This window comes from Schistocerca serialis, chromosome 3 (genome assembly GCF_023864345.2).
Source record: "Schistocerca serialis cubense isolate TAMUIC-IGC-003099 chromosome 3, iqSchSeri2.2, whole genome shotgun sequence".
NCBI classification, from domain to species: domain Eukaryota; kingdom Metazoa; phylum Arthropoda; class Insecta; order Orthoptera; family Acrididae; genus Schistocerca; species Schistocerca serialis.
In genome coordinates this window covers 943,944,606-943,967,405 of record NC_064640.1, presented here as the reverse complement: position 1 = coordinate 943,967,405, position 22,800 = coordinate 943,944,606, and the positions used below count along the sequence as shown (strand labels likewise).

The following is a 22,800-nucleotide window of genomic DNA, read 5'->3' as shown; positions in this document are numbered from 1 at the left end:
GACCTCAAGATCAGTACTGCAGTTGAGAAATCGCCCATTATCATGGTAGCATCCACATCTTCTTCTCCAAGAGCTGCACATCAAGCCACCAAATCTTCATCCCCTGCAAGCTGCTCTTGAAATCACAGTGTCCGGTTGTTTTCCACCTTCAAGAAATAAGATTGCATCCTCCGACTACTTTGAGCTTTCGCATTTCTGTCTGGTGTGCTTTGACCTTCCTGCCAAGGATGGCATTTTATCTCATGAGGGAATCATGCTTCTCATTCAGGATGATGTCCATAGACAAACCATCTCATTGAACATCCAGCTGCAAGCTGTTGCAGTCTGCATTTTCCGTCTTCATTACATCCCTTCTCTTTATAACGTGTAGAACCCTTTGTCATTCATTGTTACTGGGTCAGACTTAATCCTGCTTATTGGTTAGCTCCCTCACCCCCTTTTTGCTGCTTGGTGACTTTAACGCCCATCATACCCTTTCGGGCTCTTCAACAACCTGTCCGCGAGGTTCCCTCTTAGTTGACCTTCTCAGTCAACTTAACCTCATTTGCGTTAACACTGGAGCACCCGTGTTCCTTGCCGACTGCACGCCCACCTATTCCCATTTGGACCTCTCATTTACCTCTGGTCTTGAGTGGTCTGTTCTCTGTGATGTGTGTTCAAATCACCATTTCCCGTGTACTATCCACTTGCTGACTCCTACCCCACCTACATGTAAACCCAAATGATTGGCAGCTATCTAAGGCTGACTGGAGGCTTTACTGCACCATGGCTCCCGTTGTGATGATCAGGTTGAGAACCTTAAGAGTGTTACTCTTAACACCGCAGAATGTTCCATACCTTGCACCTCTTTTTTACTGTGCTGTGTCCCAGTCCACTGGTGGACTGAAGCATGTTGCAATGCAGTTCGTGTGCCAAGACATGCTCTCCACATTTTTAACCATTATCCTATGATGACAAGGGATATTTATTACAGGGTGTATACGACCCGGGACAACCGGGAGGTCGGGGAAAAACTCGGGAATTTTTTCATCTGGAAGAAAACCGGGAAAAACCTGGGAATTTTTTAGAATTCCGGGAATTTTTCATTGCTTTAGTTTTCAGTAAAATTTTTGTAACTGACTGGTAAGAACCAATACTCTAACAAAGAATACTACTGTATCTCGCTACTGCAGAGTAATACTGCTGCAATAAAAAAGAACGAGAAAAAAAGAAACTAAAATAAAATTTAAGTTGCAACGGAAATTCACTATATACAACAACAAAACACAGTGCTCTTAAAAGAGTCTGCCAACAGCAAAATGTGTCAAAGGCTTTAGGAAGGCTATGCAATGTTTCATAACAACAATTTGCCTCCGATGGGTGTAACGTCACAACTTCACATTAGATTCGTTTTAGCGGTTACGAGCGAGCTTATCCGCATGTGCAGTTGAGTCTCGTATGAGTAGTACCTTCTCCTGCTTCTGGTGCGCCTAAGCTGCCAGATTCACATATGTGCAACAGGCCCGAAACTAGGGGGCGGGGGCAAACTGGGTTATCTGCCCCTGGCGATAGTTTCAGGGGGGGGAGGGGGTGCCAAATTCATATTATTGAGGAAAACAGGGTGTATACGACCTGGGAAAAACCCAGGAATTTTTTACAATTCCGGGAATTTTTCGTTGTTTTCAGTTAAATTTTTGTAATTTGGCTGGTAAGAATCGATACTCTAACAAAGGATATTACTGTATCGTGCTGTTGCAGAATAATACTGCAACAATAAAACGTGAACGAGGAAAAAAAAAAAAAAAGAAAATAAAACATTAATTGCAAAGGAAATGTGCCATATATAACAAAACACAGTGCTCATACAAGCTTTTGCCGGCGGCAAATTGTGTCAAAGGGCTTAGGAAGACTATGAAATGCTTCATGACAACAGATTGCCTCTGATGAGCATGACGTCACAACTGTGTACATTAGATTCATTTTAGCAGTTACAAGCGGGCTCATGCGCATGCGCAGTTGAGTGGTGTATGAGTAGTACCTTCTCCCGCTTCTGGCTACAGAAATGTGGCTGTTGACTGTGTAAACAGTCGCAGCAAACTGCTAGATGCAACTGGGAAAAATTTTACTGGCGCGTCCAAGCTGCCAGATTCATGCATGCGCAGCAGGCCCAGATCTATGAGGGAGGGAGAGGGGTCCCAAATTCATATTCTTGAGGAGGAAAAACTTTGTGTCACAAAGCGCCTATCGATTACTCATATGATTTTGAAACGCATCCCTGTTAGGTATTGAACACACTTTGTAAGTTGATTTCGGAATGAATCGTAAGTTGATTTTTGAATACGTGCATAGTGTACGTGATGTCTCTGTCAGGGGAATGCTCGTTGCATCTAGAATTAACTTCCCTCCAGGCAAAAGGAGACCGAGCTATACGAGCTGAGCGGAGTAAAGCTGAACGAGTGAACGCCAATCACTGTCTTTTATGTTCTTGATTGGGATTGCGAATGATCAGCGTTGTTATACTTAGTAGGGAAATCCATAGATTCAGACTTCCAGAGTGGAAATAAACGACTAACAGGAATAACAGGTAAGAAAGATTACGTGTTATCTTCTCAGTGTATTCAGGAAAATGTCAGAAAATTTTTGGCCAGATCGCTACACTAGTAAAGGCCAGTTGTACAGTCCCCGTCTAGCAGCCACTTAAGTTCTATTCTGGAAGTACCGCGGAAAATGATTTGTACGAACATAACAACACCTAACCGGAGAATAATCAGAGATAACTAAACCAGTGATTCTGGCAGGGTTAGTGAAGTGAACCGGCGAATAAGTTTTGACAAAGGCTGGAATAGTTCCAGAATTAGTCATGACGAGATTGATTGTTAGAATGAGGAAGGAGAAGAAACGGGGACATCACACAAATTAGGGAAGAATATGACAATTCCAAATTTATGTAAAAATCTCGTCCTACTTCTTTTAGATCTCATGCTCAAGAAACAGGAGCGTATGCATGAAATGTGAAACTATTTTCTAACATAAAGCTTTTTGCTTATAGTAGGCCTATTAGGCATTTTATGTTGGTCTTCGTGAATTATATTCTGTCGTGTTTTGTACCAAAACAGTATCGTTTATTTGGTGTGTGTTACAACTTCTGCAGTGTTAGAAAGGCCTATTTTGTTTTACCTAGCAGACAGTGACAAAATAGATGTAATCAGATCGAGAAACCACACCAGTCTTTGGTAATATTTGTATTAATAACTTACGCAGTATTAGAGAACAATATCTCAATTTTTCATGTAGCAAAATGTTTGACGAACTTCGATGAGGTAATACATTCTTTCGCAGAAAGGAAAGCGCACAATGTAAAGCTGTAGCAAGATTAGAGAAAAAATAATGCTAGGAGCTAAAGATCGAAGAAATGTGTACTGTCTTGTTTGTCTCTTGTCTTTACTGGTTTTATGTATCCTATATTTAATTTTATGTCACCCAAAACAGAAAATTATTAGCTAACAGGCAATAAAGAATGCAAATTTTCTAAAGATTTCTTGTTCTCCCGATTACAAATAATCCCATCCAGTATTAATTGCGATTTAAAAAATCAAGAGGGGCATGATGTCAAACCCAGCAACTGGGAGCAGTAGAGGCACCACAGGACATTTTAATTTCCACTTTCCTGAATATAGTTTGATGGCATCCAGTACAAAATATACACTTTACAATTCCACGGAGCGAAATACAGTGACGTGCAGTAGAAGAGTGCTGTGTGAAGACGGGTGGCACTGCACTCTGGCACATTTAAGACCAAATAACATTTCTTACATTTCCTCAAACATATATGTTTTATGTATTAGGCTCTTCAGAAAGATGTGCATACAAAATGAACATATTTTTGAAAATTCAGTTTTTTAAAATTTTTGACTTGGTATCTCAAACGCTCGAGGGGGGGGGGGGGGGCGCTATTATCGCAGTATTGCCCTGGTTCGGAATTATCGTAGATCTGGAGCTGATGCGCAGAGCAGTCTGAGTTGTAGTGGGGAAGTGTGTAGTCTCCATGTGACCCGTGTTTACACTTTAGTAAGTTTGCTGTTTCCTCTTCGTTTACTGCTCTCACGTGAAATGAAAACAGAATGGATTTCTGTGGCCGGGAGTTATCAAGTGAATTAAGACATTCACATAATCACGGAAGGCTAATATACGTTACTAGTTTCAGATTTTATTTTATTTCCACTTTTCTGACAGTCATGCTATAACCGCCTTGTAGAACAAAGAAGTTATTTTTGTCGGTTTGCTAAAGAAATTTGGTTTTTTATTAATCTTTTACGCTGAGGCAGTCAATGTATTTGAAACAAAGTGTGTAGTTCCACACTCTTGGCTAATTTCAATAGCTTGCTGCATTTCAAGTGCACATTTTCATCTTCTAGCACGTATGGCATTATGCCATAATATAGAATCAAAAATGAGTCAATACAGTACTGGTACTCCAAGAAAATTCACATCCCGAAACCCACACTGAAAAGCTGAATTCAGGTCGAGGCCTACTTCATTGGGAATCTGAACCTACGAATGTGCTCTTTAAGTATGCGCTTTAAATGTGCCATTTTAGTATGATTCACGAAATTCCGATGCTCTCGGAGTATCCTCTTATGTCTTTTTTCTTTTATGACATAATGTAAGATCTTTTAATGTTTTACACATGCGAACATACGGGCTTCCTGCGTCACAGTAGCTGCCAAAGCACGGCGGCACCTGTCATCTGGCGCTCTGATGACTACTGAAATGAACCTATTTCTAACAGGTCGCGGGAAAATATTGTGAATGGTGGTTTGAAAAGCGTTACTTTCAAAGTAAATTTCCTTTTACGCAAGTTGAACTATGTGCGACAATGTACAATGAACTTCTTAAATCACAGAGTGTTTGAGGATGAGCCATTTTTTTCACAGAGTGTTTGAGGACGAGCCATTTAGAAATATTTTTTGCCCAGACATTCATATCGTTATCATGAGCAAATTGATGTAGTGCTACGGGAAGCTCTCTCTCTCTCTCTCTCTTCTGCGGTAGCTAATTTATTTGTGGGAAACTTTGAGGACAAGTTACTGGACTTGGCTAAAAATTTTACTGGCACATTTGTGTAATATATCTTAAAGTGTAACACGCGCAAAAAAGATCAACAGTACATGTGAAAGCTTATCTTATCTTGCAGCTTATTAACCTTAGAGACCAATATTATATGTGAAAGCTTTGCTTTTCTTGTAGCAGCACAACTTATATTAATTAAAAACATTACCTTTCCAATTTGTGTATCCATGCTACTATGTTACTATTAGCTGACGACATCACGTGTCCTGTGGTCTGAATATCCGCTGTCATCGGGTGGCGGGATCACGTGACATGAGCTATGACAGGCTTACAAAAGCACATCGCAATCTCGATTACAATGGTTCGGAAAGTAACATGCGGTGTTTGGTGGAATTCGAATTTATACTTTCGTAATACAAAAATAAGCAGTGTACATGTTGCTGCACATCAAAAATCTTTCCAAAAGAGGTTTTCTTCCCTGAGTTTCGTGTTCTAAAGTCCCGGGAAATTCTACGCCCATGTATAAAAACATAACCATTCTAAGGACTGATAAATTTTACAATTCCGACGGAAAATATACTGTTACTTAATAACACGGAAAATAGTGTTTTCATCTGGGAGAAAGTTTATTTTTAACCGGGAAAAATCCGGGAATTTTTTTTTCTCGTCCTCATATACACCCTGGAAAAAGACCTTGTTTCACAAAGCCCCTAGCACCCAGCGCACGTTGGTCTATCGATTTCTCATATGATTTTGAATGCATCCCTGTTAGTTTTTGAACATTTTTGTACAAATTCTAAGTTGATTTTTGAAAGAATCGTAAGTTGATTTTTGAATGGGTGCATAGTGTACGTGATGTTTCTGCCAGGGGAATCCCTGTCGCATCTAGAAATAAACTTTCCTGCAGACAAATGGGAATGGGTCTATGCGAGCTGAGCGGAATAAAGCCGAACGGATGAATGCCATCCGCTGTTTAGAACGGATGAATGCCATCCGCTGTTTATGTGGTTGACTGGGTTTGCAAATGATCAGTGTTGTTATAACAACTAGCGAATTCCATAGATTCAGCCTACCAGAGTGGAAAAAAATGACTAACAGGAATAACAGGCAACAAAAATTGCGTATTGTCTCCTCCATGTGTCCATGAAATTTTGAAGAAAATTTTTGGCCAGACCGCTACACTGCTAAGGGCCAGTTATACAGTCCCCGGCTAGCAGCCGCTAAAGTTCTATTGTGGGAGTGGCGTGGAAAACGCGTTGTACGAACACGTAATAACGCCCAACTGGGTAACTAAACCAGTGACGAAATTAACCAGAGAATATGTTTTGACACTGATAGGAATAGTTACAGAATTAGTGATAAGATTGTTTGTTAGAATGAGGATGGAGAAGAAACGGGGACTCTCACAAATTACGGGAGAATATGACGATTCGAAATTTATTTAAAAATTTTGTACTACTACTTTTCGATCTCATGCTTCAGAAGCTAGAGAGTATGAATGAAATGTGAAACTATTTCCTAACTCAAACTTTTTGCTTGTAGTAGGCCTAATAGGAATTTGATATTGGTACTTCGTGAATTATATTCCGTCATGTTATAATAATGACCATTTGTGCCGAAACACTCGTTAATTTGGTGTGTGTAACAACTGCTGCAATATTTGGCAGGCCTATTTCGTTTTAGGTATATAGCAGTGACAAAATACATGTAATCATATCGAGAAACCACACCAGTCTTGGGTACAATGTGTATTAACAGCTTTTCTAGTATTAGACAACGACATTTCATTTTTTTCATGTAGCAAAACGTTGACGAACTTTGTTGAGGTAGTAGATTCTTTCCCAGAAAGGAAAGTACACCATATAAAGCTGTGGCAAGATTAGAGAGAAAAGAAGCTAGGACTTAAAGATTGAAGAAACGTGTACTGTCTTGCTTGTCTCTTGTCTTAACTCATTTTACGTATCCTTTATTTAATTTTATGTCACACAAATCAGCAAGTTATTATATAATAGGCAATAAAGACTGCAAATTTTCTGAAGAGTTCTTGTTCTGCCTGTTACAAATAATCCCAAGCAATATTAATTCAGAGATTTTTTAAAAGATGTCAATAAAGAGGAGCAAGATGTCAAACCGGCCGACTGGGAGCAGGAGAGGCACCACAGGACATTTTAATTTCCACTGGTGTGAATATAGTTTGTTGGCACCCATTCCATTACAAAATATCACATGTTTGAATTCCACAGAACGAAATACAGGAGACGTGCGATGGAAGAATGCTGTGAGGAGAGGCGTGGCACTGCACTTTGCCACACTTAAGACCAAATAACATGTCTTATGTTCCCTCGAATATATATGTTTTATGTCTTAGACTCTTCAGAAAGATGTGTGCTACAAAATGAAGATATTTTTGAAAAGTCGATTTTTAAATTTTTGGCTTCTTACTTCAAATGCTCAAGGGAGGGGGGAGCGCCACTATCTAATATTGCCCCGGTTCGGAAATATCCTAGATCCGGACGTGATTTACAGAGCAGTCTTAGTTGTAGTGAGAGGTGGTAGTCTCCACGTGACCCGTGTTTACGTTAAGTGATTTGGCTGTTTCCTCTTCGTTTATTGCTCTCACTTCAAATGAAAACAAAACTGATTTCTGTGGCCGGGACCTATCGAGTGAATTAAAATACATTCACGTAATTACGGAAGGCTTAAATATGTCATTAGTTACAGATTTTAATTTGTTTCCACCCTTCTGACAGTCAAGCGTTAATTGCCTTTCAGAACAATGAAGTTATTTTTGTCGGTTTGTTAAAGAAATTTGACTTTTACTAATCTTTTCTGCTGAGGCAGTCAATTTATTTGAAACTAAGTGTTTAATTTCACACTATTGGCTAGTTTCAACTGTTCGCTGCATTTCAAGTTCATGTTTTCATCTTCTAGCACGTATGGCATTATGCCTTACTAAAGAACCAAACATGAGATAATGTAGTAATCCAAGAAAATTTACATCTGAATCTGGACATACGAATGTGCACTTTAAGCCAAATGATGCATTTTAGTATAGTTCACAAAATTCCCATGCTCTTGGAGTGTCCTCTAATGTCTTGTTTCTTTTATGACATAATGGAAGATCTTTTAATGTTTTACACGTACGAACATACGGGCTTCCTGCGTCGTCATAGCTGCGCAAGCGCAGCGACACCTGTTATTTAGCGCGCTCTGGCAACTGCTGAAATGATTCTTTTTCTAACAGGTCACGGGAAAATATTGCGAATGGTTGTTTGGAAGCGTTACTTCAAAGTAAATTTCCTTTTACGCAAGATGAACTCTGTGCGCGCGAATGTCCAATGAATTTCTTAAATCACAGAGCATTTGACTCTCATTCAAATATCAAATATTTGAGGGCGACCATTTAGAATATTTTCGAGCCCAGAAGGTCAGATATATATGTCGTTGTTAAAAAATTTACTGGCACATTTTTGTGATGTATCTTTAAAGTGTAACAGGTGCAAAAATGATCATTATGTGTTAAAGCTTAGCTTCTCTTGCAGCTTATTAATCTTAGTGACCAATATTAAACGTAAAAGCTTTTCTTTTCTTGTAGCAGCACTATGTATATATGTATATTAATTTAAACCATTACCTTTTCCTATTTGTGTGTTCGTGCTACTTTACAGTGATGTTGTTATTGGCTGACTACATCACGTGTCCTATGATCTGAATATCCGCTGTCATCAGCTGGCGAGATCGCTTGACATGAGCTACAACTGGCTTACAAGAGTGGATCGCTATCTCGATTTAAATCCTTCGGAAAGTAACATGCGATGTTTGGTGGAATTCGAATTTATACTTTCGTAATACGAAAATATGCAGTGTACATGTTGCTGCACTTCAGACATCTTTCTAAAACATGTTTTCTCCCCTGAGTTTCGTTGTTTAAAGTGTTGGGAAATTCTACGCCGGTGTATAAAACCACAACCATTTAAAGGATTGATAAGTTTTACAGTTTCGCGGAAAAGTATACTGTTACTTACCACAGAAAAAATGTATTTTCATCCGGGAGAAAGTGGATTTTTAACCGAGAAATCCGGGAAAAATCCGGGAATTTTTTTCGTCGTCCACGTATACACCCTGTATTATAAACAGTTTTGTGCACAGTGTCATCACAGTTTTCAGGGTAGCAAAAAAACTAGCTGGATTTCCTTTACTGGTTCTATCAACAGTTTCACTCCCTCTTCCATCATGTGGGGCAGGCTCCATCAGCTCTCTATAACTAGGGTTCAAGGATTCATTCCCCCAGTTTCCAGCCTCACTGTAGCAGGTGATGACATTATGGACCCTATTGCCATCTCCAATGCCTTGGGCCACTATTTTTCGGAGATTTCGAGTTCACCCTGCTATCCTCTCTTGGAAATGAGTGGAAGAGACTCAGGTCTTACCCTTTTCCTCTCAGAATCATGAATGCTACAATGCTGCCTGTGCTATGAGGGAGCTTGACCATACTCTTACCTCATCCCAATCTGCCAACCCATAACTGGACGATGTTCACATTCAGATGTTGCAGCGCCTTTATCTTGTAGGCAAGCACTTTCTCCTTCATTTGTATAATCATATTTGGCTAGATGGCATGTTTCCCAGATGCTAGCACGACACCAGTGTTCTACCCATACCAAAGCCCAGTAAGGGCAAACAGCTTCTTTCTAGTTGATGCTCCATTTCCCTCAGCAGCTGTGTTTGCAAGGTGCTGGAACGTATGGTTCATGGCTGGCTGGTATGATGGCTCGAGTCTCACAATCTACAAACCTCTGCACAGTGTGGATTTCATGTGCGCTGTTCTGCAGTTGACCATTTGCCACTTAGTCAACCCATGTCATGAATGATTTTCTGTGGAAATACCAGATTGTGGCCATGTTTTTTGATTTGGAGGAAGCCTACGACCCCTGCTGCAGGACTGGTATCCCCCGTACTCTATACACGTGTTGCTTCCAAGGGCACCTGCCCCCATTTCATTCACAAATTTTTAAGGCTGAATTTTAAAGTAATGTATGGGTTCGGCCTTGTTGGACACCTTTTTCCAGCATAATGGGGTGCCTCAAGGCTCCATCCTGAGCGTCACCCTCTTTGCTGTAATCATTAACCCTATTAACAACTGTCCCACCAGACATCTCTAGCTCCCTTTTCATCGACTACTTTACGCTCTGTTGCAGTTCTGTATGGACTTGTCTCCTTGAGCGGCATCTTCAGCGATGTCTCCATTGTGTTTGCTGGTGAAGCATCGACAATGGCTTTCACATTTCCACTGACAAACTCGTATGTATGAATTTCTGGCAGAGCAACGGGTTTCTTCCACTGTCTTTACATCTTGGGCTTGTTGCTCTTCTGTTCACTGAAACTGCGAAATTCCTGGGGCTCATGCTTGATAGGAAACTTTCTTGATCCACCCATGTGTCTTTACCTGGCTGCACATTGTACCTGGTCCCTCAATGTCCTTTGTGTCCAAAGCTGTACGTCCTGGGTAGCAGATCGGTTCTCTCTCCTCCATTTGTACTGATCCCATGTTCGTTCAAAACTAGGCTATGGGTGTTCTGTTTATTCCTCTGCCCATCCATCTGTATTATGTCATCTTAAACAGTCCACCATCATGGAATAAGTTTGGTCACTTGCTCCTTTTCACTAGCGCAGTTGAGAGTCTCTAAGCAGAAGCTACAATAACAGCACTGTCATACCGGCTGGATATCCTCCTCAGTGGATACACATTCCATTTGTCTGCCATGCCCAGCCACCCGTCCTATGCTCACTTTTTCAATGACTCACTTGTTCACCAGTATGGGGCACGTCCTTCCTCTCTGTTACCAGTTGAATTTTGGATACTGCTTCGGGAGCTTAACTTCGTGCTACCTGCTGCATTCCTGGTGGGTGTGAACCCTTCACCGCCTTGGCTTTGTGCGACGACTCATGTTAATCTAAGACTTCATTTGCTTCCCAAGGACACTACTCCACATTCAATCTATTGCTGTAAGTTTCCCAACCTTGGCACACAACTTAGTGATAGCAGCGTGTACACTGATGGCTCGGAGACCAGCTGTGGTGTCGGGTGTGCCTTTGTCATTGGCACTGACAATTTTTGGTATTGGATTGCTGAACACTGCTTGATTTTTACCACAGAGCTCTTCACCTTCTATCTGACCACCCAGTACACATGGCGACACAGGCTTTTCAATTGTGTTATATGCTCCAATTCTCTTAGTTCCCTTCAGAGCCTCTGTGTGCTGTACACAGTCCATGCCTTAGTGCAAAGAATCCAAGAAAGCTCCCACTAGCTCACTGTTGAGAGAGCCATGGTGATGTTTATGTGGGTTCTTGGTCACCTGGGTCTGACAGGAAACAAGTCTGTCGATGCTGCTACCAAGGCCGCAATTCTCCTACCATGACCTGCTAGCTCGTTCATTCCCTCGGAGGTTCTCCGTGTTGCTGTCTGTTGGCAGATGGTGTCACTTCAGCATCACTAATGGTCTCTTCACGGAAACAAACTCCGGGGAATTGAACCTCTCCCAACAGCTTGGCCAACCTCCTCTCAGCCTTCTCGTTGTGAGGAATCATTTTATCTAGGTTGCATGTTGGGGACTGTCATTTTAGCCATCGCCATTTGGTACATGGTGATCTTCCACCACTTTGTGCTCACTGTCATCAGCCTCTGATGGTTCACCATTTCCTGACCCAGTGCTCTTTTTCTAATCTCTTACATTCCAGTGTATGTTTGTCGCCTGAGCTATTGGCCATTTTAGCAATAACATGAGGGCTGTCGACCACATTTTACTTTTTATGTATCGAGGCAATATGGTGAACGACATTTAATCTTTGGTTCAGTATCTCCGCTGTGTCTGCAGTGTATTTTGTGGAACTTTCTCCAAGGGGAAGTCCAAGTTTTAAGCTCCCTTTCCTTCCATTCGTTGGGATTGACGTATAGTCACTTTCAACTTCTTTTACTTGTTGTAGTAAGGTTATGATAGGGGTGCTTATGACTTCAGGTTGTTGTTATGCCCTAAAAAATAAATAAATGAATAAAAATGAACATGTAAATGTTTCTACTTGCTTTATTCGGCCTTGGGTACTCATTGATAGTAAAACTCCTTCAAGGCCACTGGTACCAATTCAATTTCAGTATGGTTAAAAACAAACAAAAAAAAAAAAAACACGAAATCTATTTGTTGCCATTAGATCCTAATATATGTTCATCGTGAGTGGTTGTGTTCTAGGTAGTTTTCAGAGAAAGCATTTAGTAATGTTTCACAGAATGTCTTGTCACATTCACCACTAACAAAACTGTAATTATCCCAATTGCTCAATTGATAGCTGAATGATTGAAGTCTTCTCCAATGACTACAGTATAACTGAGGAACTTTCGTACTAATGAACTGAGGTTTACTCTAAAGTTTCTGGTTACATTTGGAAGTGAGTGTAGTTGTTGTTAGAAAGAGCCAATTATAATCTTATGTCCAACACTGGTAGTGAGTTTTGCCCAAACATTCTCGCATACAGCTTCAGTTTCTGACGTTGACAGATTTAAGTTTCTGTTCTACTGCAACAAATACAACACCTCAATTTCTCACTGGCCTATCCTTTCTGTTCATGCTTAAGTTTTTCCCAGAAATCACACTTCTGTTGATTTCAAGTCTTAAGCAGCTTTCTGTACATAGTACTATGGCAGCTTCACTGCATTCTAGGATCAAATACAACACCTCAATTTCTCACTGGCCTATCCTTTCTGTTCATGCTTAAGTTTTTCCCAGAAATCACACTTCTGTTGATTTCAAGTCTTAAGCAGCTTTCTGTACATAGTACTATGGCAGCTTCACTGCATTCTAGGATCACTCTGCACTTTGTTCTGAATGCTTCAATAGCTAATCACCCAGATTTTAATACTATCTCGTCGGGGTGGCATTTATTTGGCTCTTACACTGATACTTACTGTTCTCCTACAGCTATCATTATCTGCATTGAATGGAGATTTGTTGATTTGCCTAATCGACAAACAAACAAACTTGTGTTTACCCCACACATAGCCTCTGATGTGAAGTACACAACTGACCCATTTAGCAGAACCTTACAGTTCTCAACCCTATGACTCAACTACTGGAAGTTGCATCCAAAGAACCTTCGCAGCCTCTTGTTCGAGCCTTCCACTTAGCGTGGAACCAGGGAGTTATGAACTGTTCTGGGTACAATGCTGCAGATTGTGAGCTTCGTTGAGACTCCGAGCAAGGTTGTTATTCTCATACTTCTCCGCCATACTAAGTGCACATAGTGTTCCATCCATCCCATACCTTGCTGCCATTTCCGTACTGGGTACCATTATTCAGTGCAAGTTTGAACTGCTGATGATTAAGAGACTGCCACCCATTTGCGTGGGCTTCCCCCGTGGCATGGGACACAGTATCTTTCCCAACAGTCTGAGTTTAAGATCCTGAGCTCTCCCTGGACCCTGTCTCCCCAGTATAGGGCACTTAGATCTACCAATCAAGTGGACAACTAGTGATAGATCCTGCACCTCCTGTAGCAGAGACAGTATCCACAGGAGAGGGTAATGCCTGTGGGACCTCTAGTATTTATAGTACATGAATCTCAGTAGCCCTCCCAACACCGCCATTTACAAAAGGTCCATTGGCTTGACAGTCAGGGCAGTTTCCAGCTGCTTATGAACAGCAACTAACACAATTCCATGCCTGAGAGCGGCATACACAGTGGGGCTGCATTGTGGCTGGGGCAAGATTTTGTAGCATGTGTCCCATCTGCCTGCAATATCGACATCCCACGTGACAGAACAGAGGTGCGAGATGCCTTCATCACAGCGAGTGAAACCAAAGCAGATGTTTACGGTATGACTGAGGCCCTTGCCAGAGATGAAAACACAGCCCCATGGCTCGGCCAATAGCCGCCAGGGTGTGCTACCTGAGCCCATGGATTGACAGCAGCACCAGAGGTCATGGTCAACAAGCAGATTATTATATGCAAGTGCAGGCTTTCTTGGCGAATTTCATATATGAAGTCTTCACGGGTTGTCAGCCGAGTAGCATCATCATCTCGTAGCAATGTTTCGAGGGAATGCGTCTCCATCATCTTCAGGCGAAGTGTCGGGATATCATCGGTCGCGGGCTTATATCTCTGCTGGACTGCTCTCCGCTTCCTGCGGCCGGCCAATCACGCGTCCGCGGAATCGCCTGATGCGCCTGGATCGGAGTCCGTCTCTGTCTGCTCCGCCCGCGGACATTGGTGGAACGGAACGTTCTTCTCTGATTTTCCTGAATGCAGGCTCCCAGGCTGTTCTATGAACAGATAGATGGTGTAGCTATGGGCTCCCCCCTAGCACCAGGCATAGCTGACCTATACATGGAGCACTTCAAAAAGCTAGCACTGGACACTGCTAAACACAAGCCAAAAGCCTTCTACAGTTACGTTGACGATACCTTTGTAGTTTGGCCACATGGCAGGGACAAACTGTTAATAGTTCCATCAACACCTCAACAGCATACGTGTAAATATCAAATTTGCCATGAAGATAGAAGAGAACAGAAGCTTACCCTTTCTGGATATCCTGATCACAAGAAACATGGATGGCACGCTGGGACATGCAGTGTATAGAAAGAAAACACACACGGACCTCTATCTTAACGCCAATAGCTGCCACCACCCTCTGAAACACAATGCTGTACTCCACACCTAAGTGCACAGGGCCAGGTCCATCTGCGATAAGGAAAGTTTGCCAGGAGAATTGCAACACGTAAAGGACACCTTCAAGAGAAATGGATACGGTGAGACACAAATAAGGAGAGCTCTGAAGACCGACCACAAGAAGAGAGAAGAGAGACCGGATGAAGACGAAGCAATGGGCTGTGCGTTCTTGCCATACGCGCATCCTCCGACGTCCAAGATCGCGAGAATTCTCAAGAAACATAAAGTGAAGACCGTTTTCTGCGCAGCAGGAAAAATCGAAGACCTTATCAGTTCAACCAAGGATCCACTAGGTCTGACGGCACCAGGTGTGTACAAGATCAGATGCGAATGTGGGATGCAATATATAGGACAGACGCTGCGTTGCATCTCACAGTACCGCAGTGAACACATTAGGCATGTGCACTTGGGTCAGACCAACAAATCTGCTGTGGCAGAACATAGTATTGACGAGAAGCACACCTTTGATTTCGAGGACACACAGAAAATATGTAGTACGAACGGTTTTTGGGACTCAGTAATCAAAGAGTCCATAGAAATACGGTTACATGACAACCTAATCAACCGCGACAGTGGCTGCCATCTCAGCACAGCCTGGGAGCCTGCAGTCGGGAAAATCAGAGAAGAACGTTCTGTTCCACCAAGGGCCGCGGACAGAGCAGACAGAGACGGACGCCGGGACTCGAACCCCCCCCCCCCCCCCCCCCCTTCACCACCACCGGCCTGAAGATGATGGAGTTCATACATAAGCGGACTATTTCCCTACACCACTCGCGTAATTGAAAACTGTCCCAGAAGATCCATCGACCAATTGCCCTTATAAGCTGGTACACAGTCAGTGAGAAGGAAGTTTGACATGCTGCCCAGACTTGTAGGTAACTGCCATCCTAGCCACAACATCTACATGCTTAATTGTCTGGTAGTCCTGGATTGTCAGGAATGGTAGCTTTGGTCTGTGACTCAGGAGTGTTGTGTAACAGTGGTCTAGCCTCCCTGGACAGCTTTGTGGCATGCTGTGCTGACCCCTGTCTAGTAGTTTTGTTTCTGCCTTCTCTTTGGTGTACTTTCTCAAGAGAGAGACTTGCAAGGAAAACATTTTATTTTATTGTTATTCTATTATAAGATCCGAAGTGGAATCCATACTTTGTTTCATGCTTAAATTGTTTTTTGTATTTACGACTTTGTTGACATCAGCAGTGTTTTTGTTTATTGGTTTTTCCCAGTAAAAACAGATTAAGGAATATCATTCGTGTTTTGTCTCGGATAGCACAGACACACCATAAACAAATAACTATAAACTAAGCTCGATGAGTGTGTCTCCTGATTTACGGGTCTGGTATGCTACAACTAGAACTAAAGCTATTAACAGCCAAAATGAGAGATGTATTATGACAACAGAAAATTGCTGTAAAATTTATTGTTTCTCTGAATTGTTTTTGAGATTACGATTACCAAGAAATTCAACAACTGCATTAATTTGTAATAAATGCAGACAATATAACCTTGTATTAAAAGAGAAAACTAGTATGACACAGCATGTTAGTTATTTACAGTAACTGTAAATAACAACTAACTTACTATGAAATAAGTTGTGCACAACATTCCGAAGTACGAAATTTCTCAAGCAATTATTCAAAAATTCTCAGAAATATACCGTATCTTATTTCATGTAAATCTACGATGAAATTAGGGAATGATTATATTTGAATGAGGATACTGTTGTCAAAAGTTTCTAAAAAGTGCAAATCAAGTTTACATCGACAATATAGTAAAAGTTTTTCATGACACTTGCAGTTGCTTGAAAATACACAATACGTCATGATACACAAGAGTATTTATACAATCATTATAAGATTTGCGAAACCGAGATGAACAGTAAACATTAGAACCTAGACTTTTGAATCTGACGTATATGGCACACGCGCTCTCTCACAAAGGAAAATTCAGAAGTCTGCTTATCCATTGTCTGTCCAAAAAGTTCAGAGACTGCTTTTATTCCTGGTGTTTAAGCAACATCAGCACAGTAACTGTGGTAGCAGCTTGAATTAACGTTTGTAAAGAACAAATGTGCATTCACCCAGTCAGTTGTGAGCAGGTTGTGGTAAGTAGTGGATGTGGAGGCGTGGTGCGTCAGTGTTGCTGTGTCAAAAATTGGAATGGAGAAGTGAACTGAACATCTCTAAAACAAATATTCAACACATTTTCCACAATGTTCTGAAGAAGAGAAAAATGTGTGCAAAGTTTGTCATCCTGCACACCTGCACCCCAAACAAAAATGCCACATAGACATATGCTGTTACTTGACTGAAATACAAAATGTAAAATGTGGAAAACTCCTTCCTGGAAAAAATAATCATGAGGCTACCATAAAACAATAAGGTGCAGAAATTCACAAGAATGGTAAACACTTTGATGACATAACCAACATTCAAGCCAATGTGTCACATGAGTTGAACAGTATTCCCAAGAAGGAATTTTCCTGACAGTTTCAATTTTCCTGAGAGTTTCACAGGATTATATAAACATGTTAGCAGATTTTTGTAGTCGAGCTGGAGGGGTTAGGGGAGAGGGAGGCTATGTAGAATACCTGAAGCATTAAAACCACCATCTTAACTTTTCTCAATTTCTTTATTAATTCACTTTCTAAATTTTTGGACTGCGCTCTCTTGTAATGTTTTTGCCTTTCTTCAAAAACTATCCTTATTCTTTTAATATAGGTTGTGAAAAGAAGATTAATTTAGAAGTAAAATTAGCAGTCAGTTTATCAATGCTTACTGCAGTAGTAATAAGATCACACGGAAAGCCAAAATATGCCTCCTCCACCCCCTGCTCTCTCTCTCTCTCTCTCTCTCTCTCTCTCTCTCTGTGTCTGTCTGTCTGTCTGTCTGTCTGTCCGTCCCCGTCCCTCTTGCCCTCCCCCTCCCTCCCTCCCTCCCTCCCTCCCGGCAGGGGAGGGGGGTATTCAAACATTTGAATGAAACTAAATCTCACTAGTTATATTTTATGTGTATTTAAATTGCTGTGTAATGTCAGTTTTCATTAACTTTTTTACAGGCAAAATATGATGCAAAGAGAACTCACCAGAAACAGACACTGCTGCCATTCTCACAGCAATCGTGGCACAATCAGACTGGCTATGCAGTGCTCCCAGTGCCTGAGTATCAGACATACAATGTTCCTTTCAAGTCAAATGGTGTTGCTAATGGGCATTATCATTATAACTTCGGTGGCACAAAGAAAATGGAGTATATCTGAGCATTTATGACGTTGATGAAACAGTTGGTGTGTACAAATGAAGTGGCGATTAGATACTGAAATTTTATTGTGTGAAATACAATTCTGTGCCACATGCCAGAACATAAACTAAAAGATAATTATTTATATTTAAAATACTATATTTTTGTACATGTTATTAGGTTTGGAGGAGGAGCAGTGCACTTTCTTTGTGAATCTGTAAAAGTTAAATGAGGATGCTACTGTATAGTAGCATATATTGGTTACATTATTTTTGATCTGTTTTGAAGATTTAATCTATTTATTATTTATTTATTTATTGATTTATTTATTCCCATGAGTATTTTATGATCTGCCATAGTATGCAGGTTAAAATCTGCATTTTCAAACGTTTTACTGCTTATGAGATCTGTGACTTTTACAGTATGCGTGGTGCAGTATTTTATAATAATTTAATTTTGTTCATTTATTATTACATTTTATTGGAAATTAATAGCCACGTGTGGAGCCTTCCATTATTTATAATATTTCTAGTTGTTCTTTTTTATAGCAACCACTGCCCCATCTTACTGAAATATAAAAGCTATCTTTGTGTGTTCCTTTCCCTCACCTCATCTCCACCCCTCCACCTTCCTCTCTCTTGCTAAATAACACTTCACTGCAGAAGAGTAAAACAAAATATTTTGGGATTAGCTTTTCAAGAGTTTTACACTGGAATAGTCATTTAAAAATTACATAAACATTAACTTCATTGACAATATTTTGTGGATATTCAGAAATAGTTTGACTGAGCTGTTACCCCATTCTGAGTGGTGATACCATGTAATTATAAGTAGTGAATAAGAGGCAGATGTATGCAAATGATATTTAAATTCCAAATGTGAAAGTAATTTGTTTATTAAAGACATTAAATGTATTTATTTGGTGTTTTTCCGTAGATGTTTGGTGTTGTGGATTGTATAAGTTTACTTTGGTTTCTTAATGGTGACATTTTGTGTTATGTTTGCGACAAAGATCTGATGCTGTAAAACATGATGATGTGAAGTTTGCAATCAAATCTGCTAGTGTACCTGAAACTACTATATAAGTAAACTCTTTATTTGTATAATGTAAAATCCAGGATGGAATAGTGACAGTATTATGGAAAGGATAGATTTCTACTCACCATATAGCGGAAATGTTGAGTCGCAAACATGCACAACAAAAAGACTGTGGCCCTGACAGCCAGAGACAGTGGCCATGTGTGAGAGCTGTGTTTGTATGAATATATGTGTGTGTGTGTGTGTGTGTGTGTGTGTGTGTGTGTGTGTGTGTTGTATATTTCAGAAGAATGTCTTGTGGCTGAAGGCTATGTATTTAGTAGTCTTTTTGTTGTGCCTGTCTGCAACTCAACATTTGCTCTGTATGGTGAGTAGCAATCTATCCTTTTCATAATATTGTCTTTATGTGTATAATTAATATTTGTGACAGCTGCTAAAACCTTCACCATAAGTAAGAAGAAAAAATGTTTCATCATTGGGCAGTCCTAGAACGTTATGTACATATGTCAAGTTATTCATTTATTTTAAATTAATTTTATATTTATAATTTGTATGGTGCACCTTTATTGGTTTGCAGAAACTGGAATTAACTCTCTGGGAGCAGCTAGAGGAAAGGGGAAGGGGTTGCTTTTGTCTTGAGTTGTGCGTTTTTTCCATACGGACGGCAGTTATCATAATAGTACACCAGTATGATTATTACATGACAGTTACTGCAGTGTTTAAGACCGTGTGTCGAGTTCATTTGAATTACTTGTGAATAATACATTTGTTGTGATATGCAAGCACACAGTATATATTATGATATTTCAGCTGGAGTCAATATTTTGAAACAGTGTGTACCTGCTTTAACACCCCTCCTCCCCTCTTCTTCAAACTGCCATGTGCTATCTTTGTCAACAAATATGAGTGGGCTTACTTCCCATTTGTGGAGACTCAACATGTGAGTTAAAAAATTGTAATACATTGTGCAAAATATAGGTTAATATTTTTGTGGTAGATATTTCTGTTGCTCATTACTGATTTTAGATTATGTTTGTTAAAATGGTAATTTTTTTCACTGCAAAAAATCAACAACTTTTCATTGCCTCCATTCTTTCAACTCAATATTTTTATTGCAGTATATTTCTAATGGAGTAAGTAATAAGGTGCAATATGGTATTAGGTGTTCAGCTGGGTGGAAAATTCCATCTTTCTGCACAGCTTTTTAATACATCACCTAACTGTTATGCATGCTACATGCCTGAACTCAAACCAAAGTGATAAATTGTTGATGTTGCACTGCTATTCATAGTAGACTTTGACACTGTGCTCTCAACGCCATTTGATGCATGTTTGTTTTCTGGTGCTTGCTCCCACCATTCCATGTAACTGAAATCCCTTTAGTGTATTTTGGCTGTGACAGACGATATGATGATGTATGGCAGGATTAAAACGGAAGTGAAAGCATTACAAATTCAATAACAACAATTCTATGGCAAAGAATTCTCGGAGTCGGTGAAGCTGTGCACTATTATTTGCATTAGGATTTAAAAGTTTTTGTATATGTTTTTTTAAAATATGTAGAGAAACTTAGTTGTTTATGACTAGAACATTTATAAACCTACCCTCCATTTTTTTGATTACTTGCAGCCTGTTTTTAAACATACTGGACATTTTCTTGGTTTTCTATGTGCCTCAATTCATGTGTTTGACATCACACTTTGCTTAAGAATTACCGGTTGTCAACTTCGTAAGAGCAGTTCTAGACTTTGCAGTATTTCTGAGCCATGTATCTGCATTGTATCTCACTAGGGTGACCAACATTTGATTGTGATTTTAAGTGAGATGACCAACATCTGACCACGATTTTAAGGGAGATTTAGTTGCTATAATTTAATCTGCATAACAGCATTACATTTTATTGGCATGGATGACAGTGGAGATATAAATATAAGAAAACTGACATACTTCACTTACTTTTAGTCTGTTATGTTGTACGGTATCATATTTTGTGTTGCAAAATGTTGTTGTGTTGTGTGAGTCAGTTGAGAGATAATGTAACAAGTGTGTTTAAATATGAAGGGCTTTGTATAATCTGCTTTCCAAAGCCCATGTTACTTCCTTGTATTATTTGTACCATAGATGCTGGTCCGTGGGTTGCCAGTACTGACCGAGAAACAAGTAAACATAACCCCTCTTGTTACTCCTATAGACGTGTAGGCTGTGTCATTGTGATTCCACTTCTCATATTCCCTTGAGCCAAACTGTCTTCTTTCTGCAGAAGTGAGAACAGAAAAACAGACTGTGTGTTGACAGTAGTATTGATTATTATACAAAACTTTTCAAGATCTGTCAGTCAGGTAATCTGAACTGTCAACAGTACTTTGTGGGTTTAATATTTATAATAGTGATAATTGATGAAACATACTGGAGAAACAGGTAATCAATTAGGGAGCTGGGAGGACTGAAATGAAATCATATGTGAGACCCTGGGAAATACAGCAGAGTTGGTCACCTTACGTCTCACCATAGTTTCTTTTTTCATGTGATAAATGTGAAAACTACACAGTTTCATACTATCATATCACCAGTGTGGAGTATGATTCCACAGCTGCAATCAATTTGGAAGCTTTTCTGTGTAAAATTGGCTGCAGTGCCAGATTTATTTGCAGAGTATTTATTATTGGTGAAGTTGCTGGGAAAAAGATCAACCAAGACACAATTCTCCACAAATCTTGTAATAGATACAAAGCCTGATGCTCTAATTCATGACCCTTTAGTTAACTGCGCTATCTCTAATGAAAATTAAATATTCTTTCAGTAAGAAATTTTTCCAGTTTGTGAGTGGTTTTGGTGTCTTTATCTCTTCAGTTTACTTTGGAGCTCTTAAAGTAACTCTAAATTGTCCAGTCAAAGATGTTGTACACAAGTCCTTTTTAACTGTCTCATTTACAAAAGTAATATTGTACTTAATTGTATGTTGTTATTAAAATATGAAACCTTATTAAAATATACTTCTTTAATGACATTTATAATATAACCACTCATTGCTTACATTCATTTCATTATGTATTTTATGGTACTGAACATGTTTTATCATTGTATGTGGGTTTCAAGTTTCTTTTAATTCTATTAATCTTGTTTTTATTGTTTTCATTTCAGCTTTTTCTGTTATACTTCTATTTCAGGTGAAGCCCACATTTTTTTTACTAAACTGGTTATTCCTTGTCCTATATGCAGTTGCTATCAGGAAGATGCAACTAAACCACTTGGGTGTTTGTGGCATTTTATATAAACATAAGAGAGATATGTATCATTGTTAAGTTATTTTTTTCCGTAGGTGCCAAATGAGTCATAATTCATGTTTTCTTGGCTTTAGCTTGGATAGTGGGCAGCATGCGTTCTTTACTTTTTTAAATTCCATATTAATTTTAGAAAGTATTCTGAAATTTGTAATTATGCAGTACACTTTTTGGCAGTATGTACTTAATAAAATTGTTTATGCCTTTTTTTGAAAGGGGTTTGTCTTTTGAGTAATAAAGATCATACTATAACTGTATAGAGCAACTAATGGTATCTTGATTTATATCTATAAATTCTCCCAGTGTTTTTTTCAGCTATACAAAATGTTAGACAGCTGACTGATATCTAGCTAGTAAAATAACTTAGTTCTTTGGAGTTTTTATTTTATAGACACATCCATCTACCTAAAACTATTGTCGTAACTGCAGATCCTTTTGTGTGGGTGTAATAATTCATATGTTGCAGCCAGTAAAAA

At 39.7% G+C, this 22,800-nt stretch overlaps 1 protein-coding gene across 1 annotated transcript in view; it reads left to right on the top strand.

The window, feature by feature from the left end:
* The window catches only part of LOC126471291 (solute carrier family 35 member E1 homolog), an 85,794-nt gene extending 63,213 nt beyond the window's left edge, over positions 1-22,581 (top strand). The window contains exon 6 of the mRNA XM_050099410.1: positions 17,824-22,581. Coding sequence (XP_049955367.1) covers positions 17,824-18,024 — 201 coding nt within the window. The 3' untranslated portion in view covers positions 18,025-22,581. The remainder of the gene's footprint in view (positions 1-17,823) is intronic.
* Positions 22,582-22,800: the final 219 nt, after the last annotated feature.